Source organism: Haliaeetus albicilla, chromosome W, assembly GCF_947461875.1.
Source record: "Haliaeetus albicilla chromosome W, bHalAlb1.1, whole genome shotgun sequence".
NCBI classification, from domain to species: domain Eukaryota; kingdom Metazoa; phylum Chordata; class Aves; order Accipitriformes; family Accipitridae; genus Haliaeetus; species Haliaeetus albicilla.
In genome coordinates, this window is record NC_091515.1 from 36,501,579 (window position 1) to 36,512,037 (window position 10,459).

At 52.6% G+C, this 10,459-nt stretch overlaps 1 protein-coding gene across 1 annotated transcript; it reads right to left on the reverse strand.

Annotated features, from left to right (window-relative positions):
• Positions 1-377: 377 nt before the first annotated feature.
• On the reverse strand, positions 378-6,243 carry LOC138683414 (uncharacterized). The gene is given in 5 exon segments (XM_069775131.1): positions 378-720; positions 1,547-1,651; positions 3,072-3,101; positions 3,103-3,366; positions 5,758-6,243. Coding segments are annotated over 5 exon segments (1,050 nt in total). The 3' UTR covers positions 378-555.
• Between the last annotated feature and the right edge of the window lie 4,216 nt (positions 6,244-10,459).

Below are 10,459 nucleotides of genomic sequence, written 5' to 3' on the forward strand. Positions count from 1 at the left end.
ACGGGGCCTTAGCACACAGCCATTGATAAAGCGCTCCAACAGGAGTTGGATGCTTCCACCGCATTGCACTGTGCCGAAACCACCCTTGTACGGCATGCCTGTAGCGTCACATACAGCGTTTTCTAAAGTTTTAGCAGCAGCCTACACTGGCTTTACGTACGTTTGCGTACCACTTCCAAAAAGCTAAGAGTTTGCTTCCTGCACGACGCAGGAGACTGCTAAGCGGTTCCAGCATCACGCTTCAAATGACTAGGCAAATCATTATCTGTCTATAGAACGCTGTTAACAGACTGAAACGTTCCACATACTTACACTCCGGGGAGACACCATTTTAACTTGCAGAACTATTTCCCTCAGTAAGACGCACAAGACAGAGGTGATATCCCCATGCTAAATCTTTATTGTGCAACTGCTGCTCAAAGCTTTTATTACCTTCCACAGACACACGTCACAAAAAATTAGACGTCAACAGCGGCTACTAGACTGACGGGCAACAGACGAAATCCATTCAGTGGCAATTTGTACACGTGCAGCAACTCTTGCGGTGCAAAAATCTTAGCCAGGCGGCCAGCCCAATTTACAGCCACCCAGAATATGTCGATGTACGTGACAGACAGACTGCCCGCCCTCGGGCCCTTCATCCGCAACCATCCGGAATCCATTGGTCAGGCCCAGGTGAGCAGCACGCTTCTTGCCAACAATCATGAAATGCCCAAGAAGCTGGAGAAGGAAGTACAAACCCATAAATAAATAAAATAAAAAGCCACACACAAAGAGGGGAGAGGGCAGGAAGGGAAGGACTGAGAGCAGAGAACCACCCAGAGAAACCAGGTAGCCAATTCCTAGCAGTTCAACCGTTGCGCTTCAAATTACCGTCTGTCCGCCCGCCTGCAACTGACATTTTCCAAGCAAAGCTACAAAGACCGATTATGCACACTGTGTGTGTGGGGGGGTGGGGGGGGTGGGAAGAGCCATGCAATTTTTTTCAAGCTGGACAGTAACGGACTACAAAGCGGCCACAGAAGCTAAGTTTGTCTCCGGGTTAAAGCCCCCATTATATCTTCAGGCAACATAAGCAATTCTGGTGGAAAATAAACTTTAGGCTGCTTTTTGCGTGGGTTTACAAAGTCTTTGAACTTGACTTTCACAGCCAAGAGTGAAGCATCCAGCACCTCTCAACCAGCTTTGCCCTTCCTCACCCCTGACCTGCCAAAAACCCCAAGCCCTCTTCTCCGTATTAGAGGAAGTACTACTACTCTTACTCTAAACCACGACGACAGGCATCAGACTGCGCTCCAAAACAACGCTGCATTTTGCACCAGAAGTACATACCCAGGGAGGAGCGTTGCTTTATATCGCTACTTTTAGCCAAAAAGCTCAACTCCATTACAAGCTAGAGGCAAAAGATTATAGCGCCAGAAAACCCACAATAGCCTACTGCGTGTGCCCTATCAAGAGGGAAAGGGGGGGTGGGAGAGAGAGCCTAGTAAATTAGGAACTAATTACAGGTACAGTTTAGCCCACAGAAAGCTTCCGCAGTACTTACAGATTCACCAGAATCTTCTGCGTCAGATAACCCGATAATTGGCTCCTTAGGCGTGACTAGGAAAAGCGTCGGAGCTTGGGGCGAAAGATCACGGAACGCAAGGCGCTGGAGGAAGAGTAAACAGTTAAAACGCAATTGGCTTCAGAGAAAGGCAATAGCTTAAGCAAATCAATACGCCCCACCGAACTCGTACAGAAGCAGATTGCCAGATACCCCAAACGCAAGCCGAAACGTTGATTTTTCTTACACGATATTAATACTCTCTATACACAAAATACAACGTATTTACAGAGCCCCCTCCAGAAGTGCACGCAAGATGATGGGGGCAAGGAGACGGGCCAGTACTTCAGATTAGCGACCTCCAGTATGTTTCAATTTGGGCTGATCGTTTCCTAAGCAGTTTTTCTATTCGATGTGGTCCACCACAGAGGCAGGAGACAAACGGCTTAACTGAACCAGCAAAGAGTTTGGTGAAGTGGAAGATCAGCGGCCGTTCGTTTTCCATGCGACAGGGAGCTCAAGTATTGAACAAAAGCATAATCCCAGGAAGCCTGCAAGCGCCTAGTACGAGCCTGTCTTCTGTATTGCCCATAAACCCTACCTTCAAAAGCAGAAGGCATCCCTAACTGTTAATCTTCAGCATTTTAATAACAAAATTATACGGGATACTAACTTAAAGTTAACATCGTGTAGGCAACGGCTGCATTTTTTTCCCCACAGTCTAAGCAGCTCACTCTAGTTCCTAGCACGTTGTGGTGCACCAGCATCCGCGAACCTCGCAAGCATGCTGTTATCACGGTCCCACTTCAGCACAGAAACAAGATCTGGGAAGCTTTTGCAGCCCGCAGGATGACCGGTTTCTAGCTTTTTGTTAAGAAAAATAAGAAAAGCTGTAATTCTTTGCTTTAATAATCCGGTTTGGGGGTTCAGAACCAAAGCCTAGCACAGCAGAACTGTGAAATCTCTATAATGCTGTTACGAGGCACAGAGACCTGCATTTCTCCTATGCAGAACTAACTCATTACGGTCGCTACTCTGGTTTCAAGACTATCATCCCACACGAGGCAGGACCACTCCCATCCCTCGGCAGCAAACTTTGCGCGACTTGCAGTGCCAAAGGGATATCAGGCGGCAGACGTCTGCGGCTGCCACCAAGTGCGTTACCGTCAGAGGCTCTCCTCTACGCACGCGCACGCGCGCACGCACACGACGCGGTGGGGCTGGGAACCGAGGCGAGCCGGGCAACACCGGAAACCCGGCACACGTCGCAGCAGCCGGGGGCGGGGGGGGGTACCGAAGAAGCGCGATGTTTTAGGGATGGTGCAGTAGAGAGCGCCACAACCCAGAGAGGCCCCGTCCGTCCCCCGTCCCTCCACCCACCCACCCGCAGCAACGCCGCCACCCGCCCTGCCGCGCTCCCAGGCACCGCGCAACGGGGCCTCGGCTCAGGGTGCCTGCGAGCGCGGGGGGAGGGGGAGGGGGGGGAAGGGAAGAGGAACCGCGCACAGAGCAAAGCCGCGGCTACCTCCTCGTCCTCGTAGATGACGTTGGCGGGGAAGCGCCTTGCCGGTGATCTTTCCGAAGACAGTAGTGGCGCCACCGGGCCGGGCGGCCCGCGCCCCAACAATCTCGCCAGCCACGACAACGCCCGTTGTCGCCCCCGCGCTTCCTCCACTCGGCCAGGCCCTCCGCGGCGCCCATTGGGCCGCCAGATCGCCGCCGGCCGATCCCGCGTCTCGATTGGCTGTCTCGCCTGTCGTTGCCGCTTGTCCCCGCCCCCTTGGCGGGTCCGCCCTCGTCGACCTGGCGCTTACCGGGGCTCAGGGAGTTTGCGTGCCCCCGGGGCGCGGAGGGATCCGACCGGGGCGCGGAGGGAGACGACGTCGGGCGAGTCCGCGGAGGAATCTGTGCCGTGTAGTGCTGCGACCCTGCGGGCGGGCAACGAGGTCTCAGAAGAGGCTGTTGTAGCTAGAAGTACTATTTCTTGTTATTTATTACCGCATCAAGTCCACCCCAAACGTGCTTGTGGCTTTTTGGTGCTGCTCCCTCCAGTCAAATGACTGCTTTTGCCAGGGCAGGGCAGGCCTTAACTTTTCAGAACATTTCGCAGAACCAACAGAAGTTGCTCTAAATTGTTCCCTGAAAGCCCCGCTTCAGTTGCAGATGTTTCTAAGCTGCACGCCTCCTGGGAGAAAATAAAATACAAAGCCTGTGTTCAGCACTGGTGGCTGGAGGGCTGGAGGGCAGATCAAGATAGGATTTGCGCTAAGCTGGGTAGGAGGCTTTTAGAAAAATAGGCAGTGCCCCCAAAGCTGCCCAAGGGTGGCCTGTGGTGCCCTGCGCCCCCGGGGATAGTGAGCAATTTGATTGGTCTACACAACTGTATTGTAACATACATAAACCCCGCTTTCCTCTATATCGGGCTAAGGATATCCTTAGCCTTCTTTGCGGCAAGGGCACGTTGTCGGCTCATGTTCAACTTGGTGTCCACCAGGAGCCCCCCGCGTCCTTTTCTGCAAAGCTACTTTCCAGCCAGTCGGCCTCCAGCATATACCGGTGCATGGGGTTGTTCCTCCCCAGGTGCAGGACTTGTGTACGTTCAGGTTCCTCAGGAGGTCTCAAACCGGATCGTTTCCTACGATGGGAGGGACTTTGTTCCCCCAGTCCCTGCCTTGAGGTTCAGGGACTTGAGAGATGTGGGAACAGTGGTTGCCAGCGAAAAGGGAGGAAAAGAGTCGTTGAGTACCTCAGCCTTCTCCATGTCGGTTGTCACTAGATCTCCCGTCGTCTTTATCGGAGGGGGGTGGGGGTGGCGTACGTTTTCTTTACTCTTCCTTTTCTGACCAACGCACCTGTAGAAGCCCTCCTTATGATTCTTCACATCCCTTGCCAAATTCAGCTCCAGCTGTGCCTTAGCTTTCCTGATCCCATCCCTACACGCCCGGGCAGCATCCCTATATTCTTCCCAGGATGCGTGTCCCCGCTACCACTGCCTATGCATTTCCTTCTTGCGCTTCAGCTCGACCAGAAGGTCCTTCCCCAGCCACGCTGGTCTCCTGCCTTCCTTGCCTGATTTCTTACGCATGGGAATCGAGAGCTCTTGTGCGCTGTCCTGGTTTCAGCTGGGATGTAGTTAACAGTCTTCCTAGTAGCTGGTACAGTGCTATGTTTTGAGTTCAGTATGTGAGGAATGTTGATAACACTGATGTTTTCAGTTGTTGCTCAGTAGTGTTTAGACTAGAGTCAATGATTTTTCAGCTTCTCATGCCCAGCCAGGGCACCTGACCCAAACTGGCCAAAAGTGTATTCCATACCATGTGACGTCCCATCTAGTTTAGGAACTGGGAAGTGGGTGGGGCAGGGAATCGCCGCTCGGGGACTGGCTGGGTGTCAGTCGGCGGGTGGTGAGCAATTGCCCTGCGCATAATTTGTACATTTCAATCCTTTTATTACTACTGTTGTCATTTTATTAGTGTTATCATTATCATTATTAGTTTCTTCTTTTCTGTTCTATTAAATCGTTCTTATCTCAACCCAGGAGTTTTACTTCTTTTCCTGATTTTCTCCCCCATCCCACTGGATGGGGGGGGAGTGAGTGAGCAGCTGCGTGGTGCTTAGTTGCTGGCTGGGGTTAAACCACGACAGCGCTAAGAAAAATGTCCTTAAAGAGCTGCCAGCTCCCTTCTGCTCCTTCTGCACAGTGGCTTCCAACTCTTCCAACTCAAGACCCTCTTGCCCCGCTTGGTGAGGTGAATCCCATCAGCTCCCAACAGACCCGGCTTCTCAAAGGTAGATCCACAATCATAGAAGCCAAAACCTTGAGCATGGCACCAGCTACGCAGCCAGGCATTCACCTGTTCAATTCGTCTTCTCCTTCCTGGACCCCTTCCTCTGACTGGGAGGATAGAGGAGACCACCGCCTGTGCTCCCGATCCTTTTAACATTGCTCCGAGGGACATATAGTCTCTTGGGAGGGTTCTAAGTTGCCTCGCCAAACCCTACTCGGAATAGTAGGAGCGGATGATAACCCGCAGGGTTCACCAGGCTCGGCAGCCTCTCAGTGATGCCACGAATGCGAGCTCCTGGTAGGCAGCAGGCTTCTCTAGACAAATGCGAGCTCCTGGTAGGCAGCAGGTTTCTCTAGAGAAATCGTCTGGACAGCAAATGGGTGCTTCGGTGCCTCTCAATAGGGAATCTCCAATTACTAATACCTTGCGTGCTTTTCTGGCGGCGCTGGTTCTAATGCGGGTGGGTGGTTGGGTCAGCTTTGCATGGTTGGCTTGTCCTGGATCCTGTCCGTTACTCACGTGTTCTTCAGTCTCCAACCCCAGAGCATCCTGTCTGTTATGTAGGGACACTTCAGGAGATGGGGGAGGGTTCTTCCTTCTACCCCAAGCACAGACAAGCATCCAGTCTCCTTCATCTCGTGAGTGCCTTGCATCAGTCAGCTCGAGGTTGGATTCAGGCTTACCTTCCTCTTGCGCAGCCTTAAAGGCAGGCTGTCGCTCAGCCCGGGACAGCGTACAATACCACGCATCGATCCCCTGCTCGCGTTCCCGGATACCGCGCTGCCTGTCGAGCTCCTCTTGTAGCATAGTTACTTGTCCAAGGAGATCTTCCAGCTGGGCACGCTTGCAGCTATGACATCCACCGCTGCCTTCGGGTGCTAGGGGGACTTCCAGGTACTGGAGCTCCATGCGGCCCGAGGTCTAGACAGCTATATCAGTCCTTGGGAGGTCTGTTTGTGGGGAGACGTCAGCACAGGTAGGCTGTAGTGCTTCCGTTTGGGTTGCAGCCGCAGCCTTGCAGTTGCGGCAGGTGGACGCCGTTTTCTTTCAGCAGGTCACCTCGAAGTCCCAGGACAGAAGAGAAAGGGCGGCAGGTACTGGCGGGGGGGGGAAGGGAGAGAAGGGGCCGCTGCAGTTCCACAGCCTTTTCCATGTCCTGTGTCACCAGGTCCCCCCGCCTCATTCAGCAGAGGGCCCACATTTTTCCATAGCCTTCCTTTTGTCACCTATGTACTTACAGAATCATAGAATCGTTTAGGTTGGAAAAGACCTTTAAGATCATCGAGTCCAACCTTCAACCATGCCCACTAAGTAGAAGCCCTTATAGAAGCCCTTCTTGTTGTCTTTGACCTCCCTTGCCAGATTCAATTCCAGGTGGGAATTCCAGCTTTCCTAACCTCAGCCCTGCGTGCTCGGACAATGTCTCCGTATTCCTCCCAGGTTACCCGTCCTTGCTTCCACCCCCTGCAGGCTTCCTTTTTGTGCTGGAGTTTGGCCAGGAGCTCGTTGCTCATCCACGCAGGCCTCCTGGCATTTTTGCCTGACTTCCTGCTCGTTGGGATGGACCGCTCTTGAGCTTGGAGGAGGTGACCCTCCAGTATTAACCAGCTTTCTTGGGCCCCTCTTCCCTCCAGGGCCTTATCCCACGGGACGCTTCCAAGCAGATCCCTGAAGAGGCTAGAGTCGGCTCTCCTCAAGTCCAGGGACGTGAGCTTGCGTTTTACCCTCCTCCCTCCTCTCGGGATCCTGAACTCCACCATCTCACGGTCACTGCAGCCAAGGCCGCCTTTGACCTTCGCATCCCCAACGAGCCCCTCCTTGTCGGTCGGTAGGAGGTCCAGCAGAGCACCTCTCCTCGTTGGCTCCTCTATCACTTGGGTGAGGAAGTTGTCGTCAATGCACTCCAGGAGCCTCCTAGATTGCTTATGCCCTGCTGTGTTGGCCCTCCAGCAGATATCGGGGTGGTTGAAGTCCCCCGTGAGGACCAGGTGTTACGGAGGCATGCACAATCAAATCCAACAGGTGTTAAAGCTCAGATTTATTCTTCAGCAAAAGTTAGTTAGATCTCTGGTAACATTTTATAAAACCACAGGCTCAATGATGTAAAGAGTATTAATACTACACAGCTGACTTAAGAATCCTTAAGATTTAAAAATGATGACTCAAAACACGCATATCACTCACCTAAAAGATGATGAGGGCTCTCTCCCTCGAGGAATTACCTCGGGCGGTGCCCCGACCCAAGGGGGAGACCCTGACTGCAGACCCGCTGCTCCGAGGAGGACTGATTCCAACATGTCCTCCGGCGGGACCCCATTGCTACCCCTGTCGAATCTGATCTGTGGTCATTTAATCGCTATTGGCTAAGAAGGTCACCTCTGTGTACCTGGCACGTCTCGATTGGCCAGTTCAAATTTCAACCTGCGGCCTCTAGGGTTTAGGGGTTTTTTTCCTCTTCTCCCTGCCTGGAGAAGTTTTGTTTTCCAGCTTGGGAGGTGGGGGGAGTGTACTGCCACACCAGGGCCTGCGAACGCGAGGCTGCTCCCATCTTATCTGTCTGTAGAGGGCCTCATCCGCTTGTTCTTCCTGGTCGGGCGGCCTATAGCAGACACCCACTAGAATGCCACCCTTACCCATCTTCTCTTCAATCCTTACCCATAAGCTCTCAGTCGGCTCATCAGCCCTCCCCAGGCAGGGCTCCGTGCATTCCAGCTGTTGTCTCACATAAAAGGGCCACTGCCCCTCCTCATCTTCCCAGCCCGTCCTTCCTAAAGAGCCCGTAGCCCTCCATTGCAACACTCCGGTCACGGGAGCCATCCCACCACGTCTCCGTGATCCCAACAAGATCGTAGCCCTGCAACTGCACACGCATCTCTGACTCCTCATGCTTATTCCCCATACTGCGTGCATTAGTGTACAGGCACTTCAGAGAGGCACCCCCAGCATGTTGACTCCCCAGAAGGGGTTTTGGGGATTTCTCCGTAATGGTGCCTTGTAGGCACTTCCTTGCTTACATGCAAATGCTGGAGGTGACCCTGCTTAAGCCCCGTTTTGGTGATTTTGTGATCCCTTCCTGTCACATCAACCCCTGCGCTTTGCTCAGTGACCCTGTCCGTTGCTGCCTCGCAGGGCTGCTGGTTACTCTCTCCCTCCCCTCCTCATTCCTAGTTTAAAGCCCTCCTAATGAGGTCAGCTAGCCTACTGGTAAAAATACCTTTGCCCCGCTTAGTGAGGTGGATCCCCTCTCTCCCAAGCAGACGCTGACCCACAAACAGGGGCCCATGGTCACAGAACCCAAAACCCTGTCGCCAGCACCAGCTCCGCAGCCAATTCTTGACCCGCATTATCAGTGCCCTCCTCCTCCCGCCCTTTCCCCTCACCGGCAGGACTGAGGAGAACACCACCTGGGCCCCCATGCCCTTGACTATCGCCCTCAGAGCTCTGGGGTCATTGCTAGGGGAAACCTGGACAGTATCAAAAGCATCATCGGTGCCCAATTCTCAGCTTTGGGTCTCCTTTGCTACTGAAATTTCAGTTACGGAAGACGGATTGGTACCTGCGCTTCAGTCAAATCAACATTCGGTCCTAATCCTTCCCGACAAAAGGGTCAGGAACTACATCTCCAGCCTTACTTATTGTCCTTTTACCCTTCACATCCTCAAGGCATTGCCTTCTCTAAGGCTCTGTTTTAATCAAGTTTAGCAAGACCAAGCTCGCATCTACTCCATGACCTCTTCATAGCTGTTCCTGGGTTTCCAATGCACACACGCAAAGAGAATCCAACGGGCTCCGCACATTTTCATCCCTTTCCACGCAGGAGTTCCAGTTCTTTATCACTTTTATTACCAAGTGAGAAAGAAAATGGGGTCAAGATCCTTTTTCTCACAAGAACCTCTTATTGCTCAGAAAGAAGGCTTTTTCTCTTGAAATTCCCCCCCCCGCCCACCCAAAGTGACTGGATCCCCAGATATTTCCCGACTTTCCTATCTCCAAAACGTCCTGTTCCTACCCCAGTCACTATCATTCTTTAAACCACCAACCCCCTTCAACTGCTACATGGAGGAATCTGCCTTTTAGGCTTTGCGATGGGTTGATGGGTTGACCTTGGCCGGCTGCCAGGGGCCCACCCAGCTGCTCTCTCACTGCCCCTCCTCAACAGGACAGGGAGAGAAAATAGGATGAAAAAGTTCCTTCAGGAAATATCCACCTGCCGGATCCACGGGCAGCAGGGAAATACGTGCCCCGGACAGCGTTTTGCCCTTTCTTAAATATTTTTCCACAGGGGCACCACCAGCTTCTCCAAGTTGCTCAGCTTTGGCCTGCGGTGAGCCCGGTGCCTAGCTGGCTGGAACCAGCTGTGTCCGGCACAGGGCAGACCCTGGCCTCTTCTCACAGAGGCCACCCCTGCAGGCCGCACCTGGAGCACTGTGTCCACTTCTGGTCCCCACAATTCAAAAAAAGATGCAGACAGACCGGAGAAGGTCCAAAAGAGCACCATGAAGATGATCAAAAGGCTGGAGAACCTGCCCTATGAGGAAAGACTGAAGGAGTTGGGTCATTTTTCCTTTGGAGAAGAGAAGGCTCGGGGGGACCTCATCACAGTATTCCAGTACTTAAAGGGTGGCTACAAAGAGGAGGGAGGCTCTCTCTTCACAAGGAGCCACATGGAGAAGACAAGGGGCAATGGGTACAAGTTGCCCCAGGAGAGAGATTTCATCTCTATACAAGACAGACTGACTACTGACTTTTTTTTTTTTTTTACAGTGAGAACAATTGTGAAATGTATATTGACTTTCGCAAAATGAGAACACTGAAAGTTTGCCTAACTGCCACATAAGCTATATCTTGACAGGATGTTTGCTTCACTGACAGTAACCTAGGCCTTGACACAGGAAATGTACCCTTGGAGCTAATTGGAAATGGAAAGATGGAACGATAAGACAACCACCTGCAGCTGCCGGAAAATCATGGGGTGAAAAGTGCAGCTGGAGGAAGACTACTAACTTCATCCCTTGCGGATCCCTGGGAGCCCCCTCGAACCACGAGAGACGCGTGCAAGTGGGGGTGGTCTGGGGTGGTTATGTTAAATAGATATCTGCAATATTAAAATGACTTTTTGAAAACG